Below are 25,936 nucleotides of genomic sequence, written 5' to 3'. Positions count from 1 at the left end.
GTGTGTGTGTGTGTGTGTGTGTGTGTGTGTGTGTGTGTGTGTGTGTGATAAAACATGCATGATATAGTTATAGACGTGTGTAGACTACTGCTCGGTGGAGTGAAGTGCCTTCCCCCTCTGTGGAACAACAAAAGTGAATTCTTAATCACACATGCACACACATATCTGCAACTGAATGCTTAGCACTGGGTGTGTGTGTGTGTGTGTGTGTGTGTGTGTGTGTGTGTGCGAGGTTGCAGTTACGTGATTGATGGCCGTAGCCCTGATGCACAACCTCGTCTGAAGCGAACATGAAAGAAGGAGCAGCTATACAATATTAACGATCTTTACATCTGCATATAGTCGTGTTTCACCAGCGGGGCTGAGCAATGTACACTTAGGACAGACATGAACAAAGTTTAGGTCACCGTGAGGTGATGTGGTTGTGATGGTCAGTGGAACTTCATTGTGACTGGATGGTATCAATGGGCCTCCATTCATCCAGATAGATTTAAGAAAAGGGGTGTTTTCAGTTTCGCTTCTTCTGAAACTACATTCACGATGGGTCCAGGGCTTTAGTTTGAGTATGTATATAGTTATCATAATATATATTTGTAGGAGTGTGGAAAGAAACAAGGAGGCGAGTATTCCCTTTGGCTGCACCTTGTGGCAGTTTATTTCCATCCATACAAACATGTCTCCACATTCACTTCCTGCCACCCTTTAACCCCCCCCTGTCACCAGGGTTACGCCCCTTTCCTTAAAGGGGCCCCGTGAATTCGGTCGTCCCCTACATATTTATTAATAATCATTTTAATAATGCTCAATTTACAGTTTTAAGAGTATTCCTCTTAGGACAGAAAGCCTGAAGAAACCAGAAGGTTATGGTTTATGATGTAAAGTAGTTTATAATCAGAATCAATGGGAGGCAAACATTCAAACTGGTTCCCATCACATCACACACGCGTTGTTTCAAACGAGGAGTCAGGGACTGCAGATGAAACTGATCATCAGCTGTGTAATAAACGTAACAAACACAATATTGACTTCACATAACTCCATTCAGAATCAGCTTTATTGGCCATGTATGCGTATGCATACAAGGAAACTTTACAAGGACATTAAAGACAACAAAGTAGAACAGAGGTTAGCATAAACATTTAACTACTATGTAGAGTATAAATATATATCCTAAAGTATATATATGAGCATAAAGAACAACAACAATAACAATGGATTGGGGATATTAGTGCAGAATGGAGGTATAGTGCAGTTTGTCTGATTTATTGTTCATCAGAGTGACGGCCAGCAGAAAGAAGCTGTTCCTGTGTCTGGTGGTTTTGGCGTACAGAGCTCTGTAGCGCCTACCAGAGGGGAGGAGTTGAACAGCTCGTGTCCTGGGTGTGAAGGGTCTACAGTGATCTTTCCAGCCCATCTCCTGAATCTGGAGGTGAACAAGTCCAGGATGGAGGGCAGGCTGGAACCAATGATGCTCTCTGCAGACCTGACAGCCTCTGGCTCAGTCATTATCGTTGTATAGGCAAATGTCAATATTAAGAATATCTGTATTAGCAGCTGTGATGCTAGTTGTTGTATTGTATGTAGTTATTGTAGTTATTGTATAATCTTCTAGTCTTCATCTTCTAAATTCTACAATGTTGCAAGTGCACTTGTTTCCAGTTTACAATGACTCTATGAAAGCACCATTAATATTCTACTTTATCAGACATTAGCGTGAATGCTAATTAAAAGAGAATTAAGGCCACTTCTCTATCCTCATTGTTGGTGCTTTCTTGATGGGACAATTAGCTGGGGTGGTAGGTAGTATACCGGCATAAAAGAGGGGGAAAACAATTGTCAAGAGTGAGTTAATGAGTGCTGCCACAGAGCCTGTGAAGTACACACCAAAGGCAAACTGGGGAAAGATATCAAAGCGGAGAGGAATCCTGAGCCCAGCGACGAGGCCCCCGTGTAGCACGGAGGAAAAACAAGTTGACAAAGCTGTGAGAGGAGGAGAAGTGACGCTCTCTGCCCTCAAACTCCAAACCTGTCTCCAGACCTGACAGGCCTGGCACACCGCTACTGTTGTTACCACATATTAATATTCATCTGACGGTTCCTGAGGGAGCGCCGGGTTTTCTCTCTGAAGAGATGACACATTTGAATATCATTTACCTGCCGTCCTCTTTCATGCCCTCGCCAAATCCACACTTCTTCACTGCCAGAGAACTGTCAAGTTGATGAGCGTTGAGAAGAAATGTATCATTTGGAAGTGGGTACAACTGGATTTCACTATTGTGAGTTCCTTTCCATCGACACTGAGATCACACTCAGGCAGGAAGCCAGACACCCATCCTCTGTAGTGCATGATGTGGGTGCATCTTTGTCTTACCAATAAATAGTTAACTTTATCTTTCTGTTCCATAAGAACACCAGAGAGCCAGAGGTTGGCAGCATACTTCTATGCACAATTAGTATTTTGGTACAGGCCAGATGAGAATGGGTGAAGTTTGATTGTAGTGTTCTTTCCTGCAGACTTTGCATAAAGGCTTTGCTTCGATCTCAAAAGACAGGAATGATATTTCCCTCCCCACTCCTCCTACCTGCAGTAAGGTTTCTGTTTGTGGCTGGATGTTCACCAGGTCACGGGACACTGGAGACCCACGTCATGGATGGATGCTTTTATTTTCCCCCGTAATTGGTTTAATTCTACGACTTCGTAGCTACGAGTCACTGCCGTAGTATTTTATCAATTTGTGACACTGCTGTACACAACTAAGAAAAACTACAGCAGCCATAATTCATGTAGGCTAGACACACCACACCATACTAATGTCTCACAGTGATCAGTACTTATTGTTTTACTATGCTATAACTAATCAATGTAAGTCAGGACTGTCTCAAGGTGTTTGGGATGTCTGGTTTAGCATCTTGCTATGATAGCCAAAGTGTTCGCTGACTGGTTGGCAGAACTCAAATGTTTCCAATGTGATCTCACAGAAATACATAAAATGACCATGACCTCTTATTAGCACATTAAACAATGTAACGTTCGGTTTAGTCAACAATACCACTTGGTTAGATTTGAGAAAAACATCATCGTTGGGCTAAAAAAAATAATTTCATAAACTTAAGTAATGAAAATATGTAAACAAGTCGTGGAACACTGGTGGAAAGTCCTGATTGTTTGACCCATGCAGCTCTCCTCCCCCATCACTGTCTGCACTACGTCACTAGCTGTTGCTCATACTAGTCGTTATGAATCACCCGGATGACCTGATATGGACAGGAAAGAGGAGAGTACCGGAAGCTTGTGAGAGGTGCCGGTGAGCAAGAACAAGTCACGATACAGCAAAGAGTAAAATGTAGAGGTGCCCACACAGTGTTGGCTTTCTACAGCACTTAGGTGTTCCATAGTTTGGAGTTTTGTGGCTGAACTGCTTGTTTTGTCTGATTGTCCGACCGCTCGTGTTTCTTGTCCTATCTCTGTTGTCAACGTGTCGCATGTTCCTAGATCTCAGCACTTAGCTTAACAAAAGAGAAAAATAACAACAAGCCTGTTCACACAGCACCGTGTTTTCTTCCCACAAAGGTCCCTTCGTCCATTAAAGCAAGCTGTGCGCATAAACAATTCACTTCTTTTATCTGTGGGACGTTCACAGTCTGACAGCAGATCTGTACAGATATTATGAAAGATAGATGTGAAGGCGATTGTCCCGCTTCTTATAGAGACGTACTTCCACACTGCGGACAGACGACGAGAGCCAAAGCTCCACTCAGTGTGATGAAGTGAGAACAGTAGAGTGTGTGACGCACAGCCTCACATGTGCTGACTGTGGGAAGTCTGCAGTCACATTAACGGCTGCCTCTGATCAGCCTGATTGTCACGTCGTCCAAGTCTGTCCTGAAAGCATCGATGCCACTGGAACACCTCTCTCACACACACATACACACCTACACACTCTGGCAGGGGCTGTGATCTGAGAACCCATGGATAGCCTGTATAGCCATGGCACTACCTCTTTCATGTCCCCCTTTGACCTCAGGGGTGCTCCCTGTGTGTGTGTGTGTGTGTGTGTGTGTGTGTGTGTGTGTGTGTGTGTGTGTGTGTGTGTGTGTGTGTCATTACCACCACACAGAGCTTCAGTCAGCCCAACAAGACATCAGACAGACTGGGGAAAGTAGGAGGAGAGGGATGTGAAAAGATGAAAGAATTGACAATGAGTAAGATGCAGACAAACGGAGAGGAGGAAGATGGAGACAGGATGTGAGGGGGTGAAACTGACAGAGGAGTGTAGGTAGGTGCTGAAAAAAGCTAAAAATTAGCAGGGAGAGACTGGGGGAAGGTGCGCCAATTTGATGAAGAGGGAGTGATAGGAAGAGGTATAAAGAGAGAAAGTGAGTGGTTTTGTGTTGTTTGTTTGTTTGAAGCTGTTCCCACAGAGCACTTTGAACCAATAACACTAGCTCAGAAACTGCTGCAAAAAGCAGCAGGAGGACCGAGAGTGTTGTAGCAACTAAACACACTCACTCAGCAAACAACTGGTAAACAAGAAGTGGGACTGGAAATAGCTTGAAGTTTGAAAGTTGTGAAAATTACCTTTGAGTTGTCTCTCAGCAACAGAAGATCACGTCGGATAACAAAGGTGATGTCTCTGGTTCTGCTGCGTTGAGGGAAAAAAGGATTTATTTTTGAATTATGTTAAATTATTAAAGGCGTGCCATGATATATCCGTGCCGTGCTGTTTTAAGGTTAGAAAATTGTAGATCATGATCATGGATCATAGAAACCGTGGTTAATTCAATCGGGAGAGACCAGTGAATGAGTAGTTAACATTTACTAGGACAGATGCTGCGTTAATGAGTTACACAGAAATTCTTTGGCGCTTGAACTCGAAGAGGAGATTTGTGATCGAGTTGTGATTGCCCTGAGCGGCAACAATATAAATCCCCCCGTGGAGTCCAGACACTGGTGGTGGTGATGGTGAGGCTGATGGAATGATAAAGCTGATGAATCTGCAAAGACTGGGCGGAGATAGGGAGGTGGAGGGTTGCGTAACAGCAGCATGAACGTACTGAAGGTAGAGAGACGATCATATTTAAGAGCGTAACCATGTCACTGTGTCGTTGTGCTATTGGCTAGAGAGACCAGCTGATCTAAACAGCTGATATCATGATTGACAGCCCCAAACAATAACAGCCAGGACATAATGAGTGAGCATGCATGAGGAGTGATGGCAGATGTATGGGAACTAAACTACAAGCTTGGGCATGCAAGAGTATAGTCTTCCTGTCTGAACTCACGCTAGAGCTCCATGTGTTGTACAGAGCCTTCAGTCACATTGTGTTTTAGTGACAACACTCCCTGTTTTAATCTGCTGTAAATGCAACCTCGACACTTCCTCCATGTTTACCTGTTGTCTTGATATATTTAGCATGACACATCATGTCGTCCCCACCACTCGGACACTCTAATGATAACACTGTATCCATTCACCAGTTCATTTCAGTGGCTTTCAGTTCGCCGTTTCACCCTCAAATAAAACACTTCCTGCTCAAGACGTTTCACACGAAGCCATTTAGCAGCTCAAGAGGGAATACTCCCTTGTGTACCTGACAGCTTTTTATCTTTATTATTACTTCATTTGTATGCATATTACCCACTCTCACCATTATGTCTGTCCAAATAATATCCCATCTTAAATGCAATGCAATTCAAATGAGTAATTAAGTTATTCATTTAATTGCAAAGTGCTTTGTGAATCTTACAAAACGAGACATTACCTTGTTTGTGTGTTTTTACTGAAAAAGTATTTTGTATAAATATGTATAAAAATACCTTATTCGAACAAAATAATCGAACAAAAAGTTCGGAAATTAGTGTTTGGTAGATTATTTCTCTGTTGTAACAATGCTTCTTGGCAATAAATTGTATACCGTTGGAAAGCCTGTATTTACCTTTCAAACCCCATTTGTAAGGAACATGCATTTCTGGGATGAGCAGCACAGCCGAGTATGTGGGTTGCGGCCATGAAAAATTTGCCAAATCTTCTCTGCCTGAACATGTGGAGGAACGTTATGATCAGCGATGAGTCCAGATTCTGCCTAAGGAAGTTGGATCGTAGGGTCAAAGTGAGGAGAAGACGGGGAGACGCTATGCTGATTGCTGCACCAAAACCTTTTGGTGGAGGCAGTGTGATGGTGTGGGGCGGCATCTCCATCACTGGAAAAACGAGGCTCGTCTTCATTGGAGGCAATCTCAATGCAGACAGATATCGAGATGAGATTCTGCAACCAGTGGCAATCTCATTTCTCCACAGTCTGGGACCGAACTCCATCCTCTAAGATGAAGACGCTCGCCCCCACAGAGAGGTTTATCAGAGAGTACCTCCAGAATGTGGGAGTAGAGAGGATGGAATGGCCTGCCAACAGTCCTGACCTCAACCTAAGTGAACACTTGTGGGACCAGCTGTTTGTGCCAGAGTGACCAACACAACCATGTTGGCTGACTTGCGACAAATCCTGCTTGAGGAGTGGAATGCCATCCCACAGCAGTGTGTGAGCAGGCTGGTGACCAGCATGAGGAGGAGGTGCCAGGCTGTTGTGGTTGTGTATGGTTCTTCCACACGCTACTGAGGCTCCTGTTTGTTAAATGAATAAATTGTAAAATTGCCAACATGTCTTGTTTCTTCCTTGTTACTGATAGACTTCAATCATCCAATCCACCAAACAACACCAAACAAGAGTCAATAGCAACAGCAGAATACGCTGTTTGGCATTGGCAGAGAAGATTTGGCAAATTTTTCATGGGCGCAACCCACATACTCAGCTGTGCTGCTCATCCCACAAATGCATGTTCCTTACAAATGGGGCACCGTTTGAAAGGTAAATAAACAGGCTTTCCAACGGTATAACATTTATTGCCAAGAAGCATTGTTACAACAGAGAAATAATCTACCAAACACAAATTTCCGAACTTGTTGTTCGATGTTTATATATACAGTATGTACATTGTACATATATATATATAGAGAGAGAGAATTGTTACAGTCATCAGTTCACGGCGACTCACAGAGCATAATACATCTAGAAAAGAAAATTATACATGATCAGAAAGAACTAAAGATCACACGAGGGTGTCCTATCTTTCCAAACTACTGACAATACAAAATAAAAAAGGGGAAAATGTCAACTTTGTCATAAAATTAGTAAATTGTCAGGCTAAAATGTAGCAACAATTTGAACTTAAATACAAGAAATGCGTCTCAACATGTTTGTTGTGGAGAATTTATACAAAATGGTGCTGCTCGGAGCATCAAAGGGCAGCGTTTTTAAAAGCGGGGTTTTTAACAGGACCATCAAACTTAACAGGACCCGGGGTTCGGCAGGGTCCCGGGGTTCGTACATATATATGTATACATACCTACTGACCTGCAATGCAATGCAGCCCAAAAATATTTTTTCCCATAGACCACCACTGTAAAAGAGACATCTGCAAAACTGTTGACTTGACACCTCCAGCTATAAACATGGTCAATTATGACTACTATCAGAATATTTTTAAGTTATGAGGGTTTAATCCTTATAAAATCCCAGAAAAGTCACTTTGTTCTGAATTACATCACCATGTTTGTTCACGTCACCCAGCTGGCCCAGAGGCATGATGGGATTAACACTACTGCACATATTCAGTGGGCTGCATCACCCCTGAAGTAACCTCAAAGCTAGAAACTTTTCTTGCCGTTCTCATTTGACTGAATAGGCAGCATCTTGGGCTCCAGTATCCTGTTCATGGATACATGTATGAAGTGGATGCTTGGGTCAAACAAACACAGGACTTTCACCCAGGAGACTGCTGTTCAGGTCCCATGTGAAAACAAAAGTCAATGGTAGACTTATTTTACGTACTTAACTAACACCACCTACGCTAACAAATTACGCAACATACTTTTTAAAAAGTTGTTTTGTTTCAATTCACAACGTGGAGTTTCACTTTCACAATAGGTGCAGGGTGGCCATCTGCCGCATTAGAGTGGTCGTGAGAACCACTGATAACGCCAATCAATCGGCTGACAACATTCAAGATGGGTGCAAAAACGCTCAGTGTATGTAGCCTATGATTCATTTCATTGATCAACTATTAGACAGCACCTGAATCAGCCTTCAAAAACCATAATAAGTTATCTCTATTTAAGCTCCCCCTAACCTACTTTTAACTATTTAAAAAAAAGTGTATATTCTTAGAACGAGGAAACAGCATGGAGAGCAAACCTGTGTACCTGACGTCTGACTTCTTTGTGTTCTCAGAAAATTGTCCTCTGTGCACAAGTTAACAGGATGAGGGGCCGATGTGAAACCATGGAAACAAACCAGACAAAAGCTCTGCCAGCTGAATCACTCTGGCACAATTACTGCGCTGCCTCAACCGTCTCTGTTCTCTTGTTTTTCTCTCCCTTTCTCTGTCATGTACAAGGTGCCCGTGTTTTACTCCAGCAGCTCTGACCGTATGGAAAAGAGCCAGTGTTTAAAGCTGCCTGATGTTCCATATATCACACCATTCAGTGACTGTTTAATCATCTCAAATGTGCAAGTTTCCTTTCATTAGTCAATTAAAACATTTGACATCAACATTGGTTTTCATTGGAATATAGGCGTAGCAGATCCTGAGCAGTAAAGTCCATTTTAGTTCTATTGCCCACAATCACACATTTTTCCAGAGCTTTTTGTAAACACCAAAACCAACAAAGTGTTAGCCCGTCTCTCTCATTTCTACTTTCTTACTTCCTGTCTGTGGCTCTCAGCTTAAAGCCCATTGGTTTACAACTCTTTAAACAAAACTCACGAATATTTAGTGTCATTTAAAAAACAAAGGGTTTAGTTATGTTCCAAACCAGCTGTTCGCTGTAGTATTTGTGTCAGGAGGACGGTGTAGGTGAGACTGAGTCAAAATAAACTACAGTGTGTGTGTGTGTGTGTGTGTGTTTTCAAGGTAATGAAGGAACAGGTCACCCAGGGCCACAGTGAGGCTTGTTGGTGTGTTTTCTATAGTTCTTGGACAACAATGGAGCTCTGTGGCACATAAAGACAAACACAGTACTCGTTAGTAAGATCAACCCTTCGCTGAACCTCAAGCCTGAACCGCCAGGTCCAAGCACAACTTAGAAACGTACTGAAAGGTGTGCATGGTCTGTAGTAAGACTGATACTTGCTAAATAAAGAGTTTGGGGTTCATGTCTTTTTATAGCCTTTTTCAAATCACAAGAGCAAAAGTGTGGGAATGGAATGAACTGGAATTGTTGTTGATCAGTTAGCACACCCTGCTAGCTAGCTTACTATCTACAGTAGTAACTATAGTCTATAGTAGCATTACTTTCGAGGCCAAGTAGCGTATAATTAGCTAAAGGTGCCTCAAACAGAGAGCTGTTGGAGCCAGGCAGTGTCCATGTTCTATACTTTGAATCAGCGGCAGCAGGGTGCAACGCCTACTTCCGACCCTACCAGCTTGTACACCACAGGCTGCTGCTATCCACCTAATATAATCTCATCATGCAGCTAGCGGGCTGTAGCTTAGAATAGGGAAAATGGCTTGCAATATGACTGATAATGATGAATATTAATATATATATATATATATAATATAGCAGGTTCTGCTAAGTATGATTAACCTTCATGTCTACATGTACTGCTAGAATGGAAAGTAGGACTGGTGTAACATTAACTAACTAACATTGTTTGTTTTGATCTTTTTAGGGAATTTCTTGACAATAAGTAAATAATAAAGAGGGTCATTGCTTTCAAATAGAAAGTAATAAACGTAACAAACACAATGCTAGGTAAATGCCATATAAGAAGCAGTGTCCCACACCACATTTGAAGGTTTTTTTTTGTTGCTTTGAATTGACTATCACAAAATACTCTATACTATAAATAATAATAATAAGATATAGCTGAGGGTTTTGCTGGGCTGTAAAGCAGCAACAGTTCTCACCTTTAGTTTGACGAAGCGAAGTTGCAAACGACCTCCTTCAGTGTACACTTCAGTCCTTTGAAATGTCCGCTAAAAAGGTTTGATACATTTGACACCTCGTGGAAAAGGAGTTTAACCGCCCAGATAAGGCTCCACATCCTTTAGGTAATTAGCGACGCTTCTATTTTGTGCTATTTTGGTCAGCAGAGGATGTGCAGTTTCTTCAGACAGCCTGCAGTTGTAGAAGGTTCTGATTCAGAGCACATGATGTGCTTTGGGTTTTGTCCTTCTACATGGTCTCCTCTCTGCAATATTGAGAAAGAACTGTTGTTACACATAACAGGACTTTTATGCGTTTGTTTCCCCTCAGCTGGAGAAGAAAGAGATGACGCCGCCCTTCAAACCTCAGATCACTGATGACTACGGCCTCGAAAACTTTGACACGCAGTTTACGAATGAACCAGTGCAGCTAACACCAGACGATGCGTAAGTACTGCCGTTGAATAAAATACAAGTTATACCAGTGAAATCGACTGTATGTGAATCACTAAGAGCACTTGTGTTTAAAGATGTGTTTGCAGGGACTGGAGATTTGCCTCAGGTCATGTCTGTCATCATGTCTGTCATCATGTCTGTCATCATGTCTGTCATCATGTCTGTCATCATGTCTGTCATTTCTCTGTTTTGTGACTTTTCAAGTAACTACATGATGACAACTTTGACGGCAATGAATCATGACATAAGTCAGGCAGGTTTTTGGTCCCTGCCATGTTGATAGTGTAGTGAAACGTGAAAAACATCAGACATTTAAAATCATCTTTGAATTAGTCATGATCATCAAACATAATAAGACTACAGCTACAGCATTGTTCTGTTTTTCAAACATATTTTATTATTTTATTTGTGGAAACGTGTCTAACCCTAACCCCCTGTGGGAGTGTTTCCCATGACTTCCTTTGAGTGGCAATCGAAAACCTGCGTTGCTAGGAGACAAACTGTTCCCTTCTATGGTTGGCTGATGTCTGTGCCTTTTAAAACATTCAACATGTTTGAAGACCGTCATGCTGTTCGTGCAGTGGAGGGGGGGGACTCACAGCAAGGGGCTCAAGTGTAGTTGTAGTGTTGAGGTCACAGATGGGGCGGAGCAATCGGCAGCGACGCCGGCCCCCAAGCTAAAACTAGTGTTCATTTTTCACCTATTGTTTTTATGTTTCCACGCCGACAACAGCTGGACCCAAGGATGAACTGATCACATTCACTGTGACATCACAAAGGGATAAGATGATGAAGTGATGACATTTTGGACAGACTTGATGTAGACTGCAACAGTTGGCTGTAGTTCTAGTTCAGTAGTCCTGTTTCTAAAGTCCTCTTATGATTGTGCCGTAGTTAGTCAACCTCGTCCTGTTCTTGACTATTCTTAAGTGTCAGTTGCCTAACAGTCTGGGCAGTTTAGTTGTATTTTCTCTAAAGAAATTCTAACTATTTTTATACAGTTTTAGTGAATGAACACTGGGCATTTTAGTTTTTTTTAAAGTAATCAGATTAAATTCAACATTTCTGTCTTTGTTCCCCTCTAGTTGTCACTGTTAACAATAACTGCTCATTGTGTGCTGCTGCTGTAGTAATGATACGGCACAAGCAGCACAGGAAACACTACTGCTGCATTGAAGAAAAAAAAAGAGTATTCGCTTTTATAACAGTCTGGTCGTCACGTCACAGTTAGTGTTAAACGTGTTGGTGTTAGTGGCCCCAGGACCAAACTGTGATTGGACTTGGCAGCTGTGAATGTGTACAGTTAAAAAGGTGATCAGACCTTTTCATGGTCACACAGAGGTTGAAAAAGACGTGACGTGTTTTCAGTGGGTGGATGTTGTGCCATCTTTTTCCAGAGAACTTCTGCATCCAATAAAGAACCCCCCCCCCCCCTGCGAGTTCCCAACATTGACGTCTTCATCCATCAGCGACATTGTTTTGATTAATGCGAACGTGTAGCCTTCAGGATCCGACAGGAGCGCTGGTTTAAGACTGAACTTTGGAGAGAAAAAGCTGGAGAGATCTGGCACAACAACAGACACGTCCGAGGCTCCACCGCTGCAGACCAGAACACAAGCATGGCCTGTTCTCCTCCGTGCCGTCACAAAATGATTCCATAAGGCTTTGGCATGCCCCGCTGATAGATATTACCAAGCTTATGTCAGACAACATTTTCATTTCAGTCCATGCTGGATTCATTTTACAACGCTTATATTTTTCCTGCAAAGCTTTTATTGGACTGATTTTAGCAAACCATTTCTCAACAACCACACTGATCAAAAGCAGGAGCTGAGTGGAACAATTTAGTAAATCATGCACTCCGCCCAAAAGGCATCATTATTAGCAATTTCATCAACGACATTAGGACATTTAGTAAGAGCTTTTTAAAAAAGGATTGTGATTTCAAACACTTTATAATGTCCTATACATGACTAAGGGCTAGGATGCTACCTACAGCTTCCCACACAATGACAAGCAATGAGTAAGAATCTGATTATGAAGGGATTTGGGTGCATGAAACATTGTTCATGCTTTTCATCAGCGTTCATGGAGAAATTTATTATTAATGATTACCGTTAGAATACTGTTCTCTGTGATATTTTTGGCCACAATAATCACGGCTTTATATCCAACCAGATACGTCGTATGTGTAATCCCTGTTGAGGGCAACAAGACATGAAGGATTCAGGATGCTTGAAACAGTGATATGACTTGTTGTCCGACCACATCTAGGGGCCAAATGTGTGTGCACCTGTTGTGAATGTCCACACTGACTACGGTGAAATGCCTGGAAATCCCTGACCTCTCCACAGCTGTGTCTGTTAACTCTTCGTAGTCTTGACACAAGGAATCGTGCAGCTGGGGATGAGGTGGACACTATCAGACAGTCTTTCCCTGAAGACATTCAGTGTTGCACTTTGAGTTTGAGTCTGAAGAATGAAAACAGAGACCTTCAGGAAGAACACCAAACTCTCGCTCACTTTCGCACCTTAGCACTGTAAACATAAAGTGTACGTGAATGTCTGCTCTGAAGTGTTTTCAGACCCCCACCCTTTTTTTGACAGGGGGTTTTGGACTTTGTTAGGCACTTATTCTGCATTTCCACTGCATGGTACAGCATGGCTCTACTCGACTCGCTCTTTTCTGGTTTTCCATGAGCAAAAGATCAGGTTAGTACCTGGTACTTATTTTGGTACCATCTCGACAACGGTCCAAGCGAGCTGAGCTGAGGTGGAGTTAAAGCGCTGCAGACCACAGGTCAGCGAGAAATCGTCACTAGCGCGACATGGGACATCCTGCACTGACCTGCCATTTTGAAATAGCCAAGCTACCGTCAATAGTGACCGCATTTTTTTAAATTCACTCGATCCAGATTTTCAAAAATGTCAGGCTGTAAAACTACGCCATAGATACACTACGTACGCTATGCTGTACAATTCACAGTGCAGACGTTTCTGTTTTGGTTGCTGATGAAAGGATTCAGCTAATGTTGCATTGAAGAGGATGTCACTGCGGTTCCACGCGGATCGCTACGGCAATCCGCTAAGAATCCCGCCCACACTGAAGGGTGGTGCTGCAGCACGGTTTCATGTCTTTGCCCTCTCCATAACAAAAGATCATGCTGGTGCACAGCAAGTCTGGCACTGAGAGCCTTCTTGACTTCATACTGTGAAATGAAGCAGAATTAGGATTGTCTCCAAAGTATATGGTGCCATGTTTCGTATATACTCCACCAGTTCAGCAAGGTTGTACTTGGAGACACACAAAGACACCATCGTGGCTTTTTCCTTCTTGTGCAACTTGGAACTTTTGAACATGTACAGCAATGACTACGCCATTGTGAAATGGCAAGGGCTTCCAGTGTTAATTGGAGCCTTATTAAATGCCCATCATGCTCTGCACCCATGACAGATGTCTTTGGGTAACTACCATGGCTCAGTTTGAATGTGCCGTACACCTCTGCTGTTCACTAGACGCTGAACTTCAAACCAGCCTCGGAGTGGGTGAGCCTCGAAGCTCATTAAAGGCCTACAAAGAGACGGCTCTGCCGCTCATCCCAGCTCATTTGTGACGGCGTTCGACGAGGGGAGTCCGTGATAGACTTTTAGGGAGGCAGTTGTGGAAGAGGTTGGGGTGGTGCAGTGAGGGGAAGAGGGAGATGAGTGGGAGAACGGGGTGGGGAGCTCACTGCCAGTGGAGTAGTGGAGATATCAACGTGGCATCAAACACCACGACACATCAAAAGAAGACACATGCCTCCTCCCTGCGTCTCGCACTTTATCTCCACACCCCTTTCTCTTCCCTCTGTTACCAAGGAGAGGGGCTGATGTCGCCCACTCCTGCTCTGGGAGGGAGTGATGCAAAAAAGCTCTCCAGTCTCCCCTCTCTCCCACTCGTGATGGGCTTGGCATGAGAAGAAAGAGAAGTGGGAGCCGTGTAGGGAGAAAGAAGGGTAAACCCTCCATGTTTGAGATTTACATTGCGACATTAAAAGCCAGATTTGCTGGGGGCCCTTGCCAGCGTGGGGAGGGGGAGGGGGAGAGAGGCTTTAGTTTTTCTATGCCAGTTCCCTGCCTTCGAAAATGGCCTGCCTCAGCCAGTGCCCAGAGAAGCGTACTTTCTTTCTTCTTCTGTAGCCTTGGTCATTGGTTGTTGTTTTCAGGGCCTTGGAGGTCCGCTTGGTTCTTAATGCATGTCATGCAGGTCCTACACTGTTTGGATATCATAATGTTAGATGTAACAAATTTCTGCCCCATAAAAAAATCATGTCATGTTGCGTCCATCTATTTCAAATATTGACAGGCAACACTATTGCCTTGTCTATTATATTCATCATTCTTTATTTTGGAATGCCCAAATCCCCGTGCAAGACTCACAAGTCAAACAGACCATAAAGCAGAGTATGCTTTGGGGCGGGGCTACACAGTGATTGACAGGTCACTACATATACGGCGTCTCTACGTCACTCCTCCACATTCCAAATATGGTAACTTCGATGATTGGTTGCGAAAAAAACAACATGGTCACGGCCGTAATCCAAGATGGCGAACTCAAGGCTTCAAAACATCAGTCCACAAACCAACGGGTGACGTCACGATGACTACATCCACTGCTCATATAGTCTACAGTATACCTGGAACTGTGTCAGGTCCCTGCACTATTCATTGTGCCCGTGTACGTTAAATAATTTGTCATTTCTTTTTTGTTGCCCTAACATTTTTACTTCACCTCACCCCTCCCAAAGCCAGTTTGCACCTATTAGTTTCCACTTACGTCTTCTCATCAACTTAAAATTGCACCAGCCTGAATGCAACATAAAAACAAATCAAAACTCTGCCGTGAAACCTTCAGTACCACACAGTAGTAGTAACATCTACTGTGTACCATTGATGCTTGAGATGGTTACAATCATTTCTTAGACTGACAATAGCTCCAGTCTTGTAGGTTTAATATTGGAACAAAATGTTAGTATTTGTTTTCCAAAACCACTTAAAATACTTGTTCTGTCCCTCCCACTTCCCTCCCTCCTCTCCGCTGCCCCTTCCTCCTTCTATCCTCTTCATTCTGCATCTGGCAATGCTTTCAAGTCATCCAAGCCTGGAGAAAAAGGCAACATTTACGTTGGTTGAACACACTGTTTGTTTTGGTCAAACCCTCTCCTCTCTCTTTTGTGTCTTTGTGTTTTTTTTTTCTGCCTCTCTGTTCTCTCAGAAACTCTATTTTCTAAAAGTAATTTTTGTATTGGTGGTTGACCCACTCCTACGGTGAAAGTACTTCACATGAGATCAGATGGAGGGGAACTACTTGCTTCATCAGTATTCTAGTCTGAGAACTGACACTGTAGCATTTCATTCACTTGTCCTTGCGCTCGATGTGGGTGGTATCAGCAACCTGTTCAACACTGGCAGAGGCCCCCTACACCGGGGGGGAGGGGCAGTGAACACACCTATTGTTTTTACTTCAAAGCCCTCCAGCCCAGTGTCTGAAGGGAGAAAGCCTCTCGGCCTTTCCCCAGGGAGAGGTCTCCTTCTTGGGCTTCAGTTCCTCTCACCATCACCACACACACACACACAGATGAGTAAATAGCCTGTTGCTGCAGGAGAAGCAGCAGTGTTGCTAAGGAAGTACGTTTATTTTTACCCAGCCACTCTGAGCCCACTAGTTATGGGGTTCCGCTCCATTTACCTGTGATTATGCCTTTTTTAATGGAAGCAAAGAAGCAGTTTGAGTTCCTCTACTGGGTAGTCCACACCGTGTTCCTCCTGTCTCAGATGCCATTTTACAGGGTTTAAAGATTTATTCTGAGTGAAAATAATTAAGACCCATCAGATGGTTTCCAGGGTGTAGACGTTCTGCAGGACAGCAGGAGCAGGTACCAACACAAACAGGAAGTTGTTGTTGTTAAGTGTATTATCAAAGGTAATCTGTCCAAGTCACTCAAAAGAAAGAAGTCATCCTGATTTCAGTCACACGTCTCCAGTCTCTCTCCTAGAAGTAGACCACCTCTCATCGCTGCCAACGTCTGTCTTGAAAAACTGTAGAAAAGTTTCACGTCTCCGGTGTGCCTTGATGATGAATGTAACATATTATTTTTGCGTCAAACATATTCAAGTTTTGGAGTGTCTTATTTGATTTGTCAGTCATTAGTCATAGCCTATCTCCAACGATCTATCTTTGTCAACATATTGAAGATAGTAGGAATTCTTGGATGTGTATGTAATCTATGCACGCTGAACTTGGTTTGCTTGCCTCCACTTTGAGATGCTGGGGATGTTGAGTGAACTGATTGTGTTGACAGAAGTTAGCCCGAACATTAAAGATACTCTGTGGAGTTTTTCTCATGACTGATCGTTGCAAAAGTTGAAATCAGAAAGGTTGGGCCTGGAGGAAATGTTGGATAAAAGTTTTCTAGAATATTGTGTTTTTTGAAAAAGATGTAGCGGGAAGCTTGTTAGGACGGATGATTGGCATCCTGCTACAGAGGTGGTCACATCTCACTGGAGGTGTGATGAATACCAGTTATGGAGACGCACCATCCCGATTCAGCAGCGGCATCGATGCTTAACTTCGGCGCGGTCACACCAGTGAGTGGTGTAGCATCATCAATCCATGCGTCTTTGTGAGATGTGTGCTTCTAGAAGTGGCTACTTGCAGGGCTAGCTGTCTGACCTCTCCTGGGTTTTATTCTCATTGTTGTGCTCCATTTAGTTTGATGGAAGATTGTTGAAGAGGGAAAATAAAACCTTTTTATTTTTGATTAGCAAACTTCAAATTGTTTTACGACACATAACGTGTTTTATTGAAAGCATGTATTTCTACCTTTCACTCTGGACTCGGCTGTCTGTTCTCTCAAAGATCGGCAGCATCAGGATGCTTTGCTTTTGGTCACGCTGCAAATCTGTGGATCAAAATTCACAAAAGTTGAACTTGCCGATTGGATTTACTTGCCCCACATTGGGCCCCACCACCACAGGCCACGAGAACATAATGATGTTGTTGTTGTATATAAATGTACCTTTGTTCTGGAGGCACACATGTGGAAATTAATAATAAGAATAAAATCGATCCATCTACATTTTATATAAACACTCTTAAATCAAAATTGGTTTAAGCTACTGGGACCAAATGTAGTGCTCGTGATCAGATGCAGCTTCTCTGCACAGCAGTGACACATTCTGTCTCTAAAAGGCGGCAAAAATTCAAAATTGCACATTTTTTCTGAAATTAAGGAAACATGAGGTTTGGTTCTTCTCCATCTTTCTCTCCCAGATTTCCCGTCTTTTTTTCCTACTTAGTCAAAGCATAAAATGCCCCACAAATAGTTGACCCTTTTCCAAACTCACTATGACACACTGATCACAAGCACAATGATTCATGGGTCAGGTTGCAGGTATTGAAATCTGTATCGATATGGGCTCTCTGTTCAGAGCTTGATCCAGGTTTGCTGTGGATGACAACACCACCTCTAATTCTTCTCTGTCTCCCTCTCCTCAGGGACGTCATCAAGAGAATAGACCAGTCAGAGTTTGAGGGATTTGAATACATCAACCCCCTGCTGCTATCCACAGAAGAGTCTGTATGAAGGGGAGACCAGCTTCCTCCTTCGCCCACCTACTGTCTGTCCAAGCTGCCGTCTCAGCCAAAAAACACTCGCAAGCCAACTCTGAAAGGCGAGGAGGAGGAGGAGGAGGAGGAAGAGTAAAGGACCACAGGGAGGAGGACCTCAACCTCTGGACCTTGTCAACGAGGCAGAGCAAACTGGAGAACGGGAAAGGTTCCTTCTGGACCATTCAGATTGTTTTGTTGGAATACCAAACTCGTCTTTTCTTGGCATCTACAAGGAAAACAAAGACTTCAAGAACATTCCCTGACCTTCCGTTTTCTTCCCCTCATCTGTTCTTTTTCTCCCGCCGCTTCATTGCGTCCTCTCTGAATGTCCATCCTCATGTCAAAGCTTCATGATTTGAACAGTCGTTCATTCCGTGCCTGCCGTCATGAACACATCTCAACCCGTCGCACATCCCTGGAGAAATATGACAGTTCTGCTGAAGAGCTTGAAATTTTACATGCACTTTTTGTCTTTAGTTTCATTTATCTTTCATTCTATCTTTAGGGGGGGGGGGGGCACGACGCCTCTCACAAAACAAGAATGTACAATGACAAAGGAAAACACATTAAGTTATTGTGTATTATAATGTAGGTAGTGATGCCTTTTTATTGATGCAAGTGGCACATTTCCATCCTAAACACAACCTTCTTTTTCTTATCTTGTAGGATTTTCACTAATGGGGGGGGGTGTTGATTACTTTTTATTTAAGAAGTGCCTCAAAGATCATACTGATTACCATGGCTCTGATTGCACTTATGTCTTCTAGAACATTTCCTGACCCATCCCGGCTCCAGTAAAGACCAGCTGACACCACGGCTGACTCTGAGCAGGGTTGGTCCAGACCATTCACATTATTAGTGGGATCTCATCTTTTGGAGCACAGTTGCCTCAGTCCTGAAACATGACTGGATCTTTAAATTTTTTATGGATCAATTCAGATAATCGTTGTAGAACAGTTTATTTAAACCAAGCTAACATCACATTTGACCACAGCTGGTGGCAGTAGGAGATAACGCCCGATGTGGCGATGTTTTCCCAACGCCATGATCATTTAGAAATGTCACAGATGGGAGTCGTCCATACAGTCCCGTATCGGTATAAAGGTGTACACGGGCCACGGCCAATCCCAGCCTGGCAGCTTCAGAAACACATTAAATGAGGACGTCGGCTTCAGCCTCCACAGTGTGTACAGGCTTGCTGGCCGAGCTCAGATTCTTCTACACCAGCTGCCACTGCGGGACCATCTGCAGCCGGTTGGAAATGTCATGTGACTGGTGGGTCGTGCTGTCTTGTGGAAATGTGTCTCCATTTCCATTTTTGGGCTCATTGTGTGTTTCCATCCCCGCACCAAGGCTGGCTTCACATGGTGCTACTACAGCTCTACCTAGACTTATTGCAGTCAATGTATTCTTAACAGTTTTATTTCTAAAGGGAATAAAAGGTCTTTAGAAATGCCGTCGTGTTTGTTGGACAGCTGAGCCGACAGGAGCAAAGACATCGTAAACTCACTGTCACTGGTGACTGTAGAGTACAGCACAACGGACAGACAGCGGTGTGTTAGCAGCAGTGTTGAGTTCTACAAGCATCAGGAAACCAAAAGATATCAAACATGTTATTTCTGACATAAAAGCACAGGACATGTCAACTGCAGATATTCAGTTTGATTTGAGGAATCCACTTCAGTCACATGTCTCCTTTGTTCTATTGTTTGGTCATATGGAGAGGAATACGATGTTTCTCTTCTTATTTTAATGCTTTAACTTCAAACATTTTAGTTTGTTGGTATTTTTCTTCACTTCAAATTGAAGTTTGCATTCCACGTAGTCCTCAAACTATAGGAACACTAACTTGTGATGGGACTTTGTCATCATTTTAAGACATTATTTAAGAATTGAATCACTCAAAACATTTGGGAGCTTATGGATCGGTTATTGTGAATAACAGCTGTAGTTCTGTCACCTCCCACACATCGTTAATGTGACCCGTTAGCTTTTTAGAATAGCTGTGGATGATTAATAAAAGTCTACTATATCTGAAAACAGATAAGCTCAGATTGTTCCTAGAAGTCTCTCACAACATTCTGTAAAAAGTTGATCCGGTCTGTCCGTCCACATCGTGCCATGAGGCTGAGCATCTTCCTGTACTCTACCACAACAAACTGTGAAACACCGGCACTCCTCTTTACAACTCATGCACATTTCCATCGTTGTCTCCTAGCAACAAGTCACATGACGCATTAACAAGCAGCGCAGATCACATGAAGGGTAAAGAAAAAGCTTTTATTTCTCTCCGATGTGTTGCGAGACACTTTTTGGAATATTTCATGTTGCGTTTTCAAGGACAAACGCATTCAAACACAGCATGTCACCATTCAATGATAAATAACATATACCATACATCAAATAAACAACGCAGAATTTAAAAAACAAAACAAATGACATGACATCACTAAACATCTCGTACCACGGGTCATATTCAAGCACAGCCCATACACAGCTAACCAGAGAGCGCGTGGTGCCGTGGAACAGTTAACGTCTCTTCTCTAGAGGTACACAACTATGAACTTCAGAGGGACACATTCAAATAGAGAGAATTGAATTTGAATGCATTACATTGTTTTAGCGATGGCCAGCGGTCTGATTGTGTGGCTATTTTTAAGGTTTGATTTATTAAAGTTACCAAAAAACAAATCTCCGGTTCCAGTAGAAAGACAACCCCACGAGTTGGCTGTCACATCACCTCTGTAGTGGAGGGTAACATGGGCCACAAAGGGGTGAAATATTGGAGTTGTATTGATATGGAGTGATATAGAGCTTTAACATAGAGGGAACACCATTTCTGTCCCATAGTTAACCATTCAGAGTTATTCATCTGGAGTATTGTGTTGTTCTGGAGCTCCGGGTGACCCAACACAGGGGGTCAGCTCAGTGCTGCACTGTTGAAATGAGCTCATCTGTATACAGTTAGCTTTTAGTGTAACTTCATATACACAGCAAGCAACACAGTGGTGAGGCCGGAATCAGATCTGTTGATATGAACTAGGAGCACGGATTAGAGTCCCCGACACAAAGAGCTCTGTGCTGGTCTGAGGCGAGGAGCTCTCCATTGGCTGAGATGGAGCTGATGGAATCTGACCCGTGCTAATTTGATAACCTCATAACAGGATTAATTAGCTGATCCTGAGTCAAATGGTCTCAATTAGCCGTAGGGCCTTTACAGGCAGAGGAGAAACAGATAGAGATAATGAAACAGTTTCATAGTCACCGATTAGTCCCCCCGTCCCCCCCACACCACACCACACACACTTCAGGAAGCTAGAAATCACTTCAACAGTTGAGGCTTCCTCCTCCAACCCCCCAAACTCCATCTCATTTGCTGCATTTTATGAGAGTTTATGATTTGTTGATCTATTTGCACATTGTTTTTTTTCTTGAGGGACCAATGGATGAACCACTTTACAGAACAGTGAAGGCGCCTCAAACGTCTAAGAGAAAGAGAATCTTTATCTCTAAATGAAGTCGCTCCATGATTTTTGTTCTAAAATAATGCTGGTTGGATATGCTTCATTTTGCTTCACCGCATCTTTGTAAATATGTGTAATTATTAAAAATGATACTGGTTTTCCGTGAAATGAGTTCTTCCTTTTTTGCAGACAGCAGCAGAAATCTCTTTGCAGATGCTACAGCTGTGTGTGTGTGTGTGTGTGACCCCTCTTCATACTGGGAGACTAGAAACATGCAATGAATTAATATGAACCATCTGACACCATTTTCTGTGTTTATTTGATGCAGATAAAATGAACTTAAAGTGTTGACTAGATGAATATTAAATCTTCAGCATAGAGTCAGACCTGATCAGAGACCTGTTCACTACTTACTGAGACAATCGATCTATTGTTGCTCAGTTTGTCAAAGCTTTACAACGCTTCTCCTCGATACATTGAAAATGAAAGCTCAACATTTTCTTCAGAGTGTGAGATGAGAGCGTCAATGTTATTGTCAATGTCATGGTTACGACCAGGCGACAACCTCTAGTTGATTGGTTGCGGAAAAAACAACATGGCGACGGCCGTAATCCAAGATGGCGACGGCGAACTCGAGGCGTCAAAACATCAGTACACAAACCAACGGGTGACGTCACCATGACAACGTCCACTTCTTATATAGTCCATGGTCACACACACATCATATACTATGACATATTTACCATTCTATGGCACACTATGCTATTTCATATTTAATGACAAACCATACTATTACCTTTTTGTAGTTTATTTTAGGACATACTATACCATGACTTCCTTTATGACATTTTAATGACATACTATGACATATTTTATGATACATTTTATTATTAGTTTTTATGGCATATTTTACTACTTTTAGGACAAACTATAGTATGACATATTTTATAGCAGAGCATACTATGGTATATTTTATGTTCATGATCATATTAATGCTCAAACGGTAGTTCATGGACAGTTTAGTTGAAATATTTGTAATAGTTGAACATAACTTTGTGTTTGGGGAGCTCTGATAGAATAGTAGTTCATTCTCAGAGGGGAAAAGGAAAATGTTAAAATTATTTTTCAGGACATTTTCCATGTTCTCTCTGTGTTTTCAATGACTGGAATATTGATGAAGGGTGGGCTTCATCACAGTCACGTTTGGTGATGACATGGATTTTGCAATACCGTCTACACCGAGAAACACACACGTTTTAGTTTAGCACACAAGTGAGGACGAGGGAGCTGCAGCACCGATGAGCTACGTCCCTCCCACAGTTCATACGTCTACGGTTACGAACAGGCTACCGTCCATCGCTTCGGCACAGACTCTTGCTGTATACAGTATATTTAGGCACCATGTTAACAGGTTAGAGTTTTCTATTTTTGCTGAGAAAAAAACCTTTTTTAAAGCTAAATTTTTTGTATTGCTGAGATCAGCAGCATGGCTGCTACTAATGCTACTGACTCATCAAACATTACAGTTACATTATGGGGCCAGCTACTTCTCCCAAAACACACGTGGGTCCATTCCAGCTTTCATTCTTATGTGGAGCCAATAAACATCCATTGTTTCGCTTTCTTAGCATATTTACACAGATTTACGTTTTGAGTAGAGTATCCCTTATATTTTATAATAATATAATATAATACAGTTACCACAAATACCCTCAGAAAATACTGTCATATCAGTTTTAGTTCATATCACCCACCCCTAAAATTGGTTAACTGTTTTCCAGGACGCATGGGAAACCCAGAATATGATCCTGGAGAGAGTGTGTGTGTCTTCTCCTGTCGGCTCACCAGGTCATGTCCACATTCACCTCTGACAGACACTGGGCCAGGTGGCCATCACAGTCCATTTGGGTGAACCTGGAGAGACAGGAAGGAGATCTGCTGTTGGTACAGACAGTAAACTTTGATTTGGGGTAAAAACTAACTTCATATTTGGGCTCAGCTGTCTGGCAGTTGGTAACTTTGTGCAAATATGATAAGTTATTTTCATAAAACTGTCCCTGTATCCTGACAGTTAGGACAGATAATCTATGAAAACATTCTGGTTCCTCTGCCTCCTTTTAGTTCTCCTAACACCATTTTCATAATTTCACCACGATCGAAGGAACACAATGAGAGCCGAGGCTCTCCAACGCAGCTGTCAATCACTGCTGGTGAACAAATTCAGATTAAACTGTCACTCAAGGGAGCGCTGATCAAATATGAATCTAGTTTCCGTTACTGTACTGTCTATTTCTCACCTCAGATGTTCACAGAAACACATCACTGTAAAACAAACACAAGTCCAAGTATATTAAATAGTATCTGTATGAGTGGAGGTCAGCCCTCCTCTGTGTCCATTCACATCATTGTTTCACAGCCTGGTCCTGCAGCCCGGCCAACCTACAGAGAGCCTAGCTCAAGAGCCACCAAGAGTCAAGAGTCAAGAGTCAGACCAAGACCAGACCAGGACCAGACCAGGCCAGGACAGCAGCACAAAGACAGAATTGTTCACACACAGCAACCAGTGTCCAATAAGGATGTCCCCATCGACTTCTTTTTGGCCCTGATCCAAGTCCTGAAACATCAGTCTGATCATATACCTTTAAATATGTATCAGACACATTAAACGTGATCAGCTATGGGCGACCTGTGGAACCACAGAACCACTCTCTACCACAGTGGAACACAGTGGAGTGCAGAGACTTTAACCAGATGAAGACACGCTCACTTTAAGCATGATATCCATCTACTCACAGAACCAACCTTTTCAAAATAAAATGATTAGAATGACTTACAGCTGATATGATCTACCACCTTTGTCATCTCAACAGGACAAAGTGACAGACATTTCCTAAAAATGAAAGCTGCAGCCTGAGTCCTCTGCTACTAAACAGACGTGGTCTTGATGTCAGTCTTTACCGACTCTGAAACGGCTCCATATCTGGTTGGTGGCACCAGATTTAACACATGACACGATCACCGGCTCCAACGTGGGTGGACTCTTAAAAAGGTACAGCTACAGTAAGCAAGGCGAGGGTCATGTGACCACTGGACGGCTACTTTTTGATAGCCTTGCTAATAAGGCTACTTGTGCTGTACTCAATGATGTATCATGGAGGACTGTGTGGCTGAGTCAGCCTAGAAGAAGAAAAACATGTCTGTAAAAACAAAAGGCCAATTTTAACTCTGTATCAAAAAGTTATATTTGTAAAAGTTACTCAGTATGTTCTCTAAGCAGTGACAGAACCATGAGGAGAACCACTATTTGGGCCTTTGATAGAAGGAACTGAATACAGAGAGGAACAGCCACATTTCCTGATTATATCCTTTTAGCTTCATGGTGTAACTGATGTGAACAACGTAGTCAACTTTTACAGTAACTATGAGTTACTGCTCTCACAATGAGTAGAGCACATGGAGGAATTTAAACTCCCCTAAAAGAAAACAAGAATGCTTTTAGTCCCGTGTAGAACATGGGGCAGTGGCGGGCCGTGTGTTTTATACCTGGGCCTTCAGTGCTGTCCTACTACAGTTGAACCACCTCCTAATAACCTCATTATGACGCCACAGCTACGGGTTATTAGGAGTGTAACAATACATTCTATTGAACCGTTAGGTGCGAGGGTATTACAAACCGAACAATACGTTTGAATAATACTAGTGCATTTGGAAAATGCAGAAGCTTAAATTGTGGGAAATATAATGTTCTCTCGGTGGAGCCACTGCGCTCAACCTGGTAACCCACCCAACGTAGCAGACAACGTGCTGTCTGACACGCCCACCATGGAAGAACAACATTGTACTCTGGTCAGGCTCGTGTGTTCTGGGAGGCGTGCTACGCTAAACTAGCTTAGCAGGAAAACCAACAGCAGGCTGAAAACTCTCCCCGCAGCGTTTAGCTGTTCCCTACTGATTCAAACAGGGCGCTATGCAGATGTAACAAAAAGAAAAAAGCAGTTCACTTACCAAAGCTGCTGTTCACTTAAAAACAAAGTCCATCCTCCTTTCTTTGTTAACAAAGAGTTTAATGCCATTTCATTGCCAACAACAAATGTAAATAAATCAATAAATATATAAAAAATATCAATATTCTTAGCAAAGGGCTAAATAAAGTTCAACACAGCTGCTCCCCTTATTAATAACTATGTATTAAACAACTCAATATACACTGACGGACGTATTGTTGTTACATAAATCTTTGACTCCACTGTTGAGGGTGCAGACCTTTAACAATAAACTGGTTAACAGCTGTGACACTCATCCACCTCTCCTGTCATCCTCTCTGTAGCTGCTAGCGTGAAGGGATGTGGGCTGAGGGGGGGGGGGGGGGGGGGGGGGGGGG

The 25,936-nt window shown here is 42.8% G+C and overlaps 2 protein-coding genes across 2 annotated transcripts in view; one reads left to right on the top strand and one right to left on the bottom strand.

Moving 5' to 3' along the window:
- LOC116399526 (protein kinase C zeta type-like) overlaps positions 1–21,723 on the top strand; it is a gene marked incomplete at its 5' end in the record, with an annotated part of 48,300 nt that extends 26,577 nt beyond the window's left edge. The window contains 2 exons of the mRNA XM_031876740.1: positions 10,317–10,432; positions 17,978–21,723. Coding sequence (XP_031732600.1) covers positions 10,317–10,432; positions 17,978–18,065 — 204 coding nt within the window. The remainder of the gene's footprint in view (positions 1–10,316; positions 10,433–17,977) is intronic.
- Positions 21,724–22,402: 679 nt separating this feature from the next.
- The window catches only part of si:ch73-70k4.1 (snake venom metalloprotease inhibitor 02D01), an 8,533-nt gene continuing 4,999 nt past the window's right edge, over positions 22,403–25,936 (bottom strand). The window contains exon 4 of the mRNA XM_031876738.1: positions 22,403–23,469. Coding sequence (XP_031732598.1) covers positions 23,397–23,469 — 73 coding nt within the window. The 3' untranslated portion in view covers positions 22,403–23,396. The remainder of the gene's footprint in view (positions 23,470–25,936) is intronic.

This window comes from Anarrhichthys ocellatus, unplaced genomic scaffold (genome assembly GCF_004355925.1).
Source record: "Anarrhichthys ocellatus isolate YVR2014 unplaced genomic scaffold, GSC_Weel_1.0 scaffold114, whole genome shotgun sequence".
NCBI classification, from domain to species: Eukaryota; Metazoa; Chordata; class Actinopteri; order Perciformes; family Anarhichadidae; genus Anarrhichthys; species Anarrhichthys ocellatus.
This window is presented reverse-complemented; position numbering and strand designations above follow the sequence as displayed.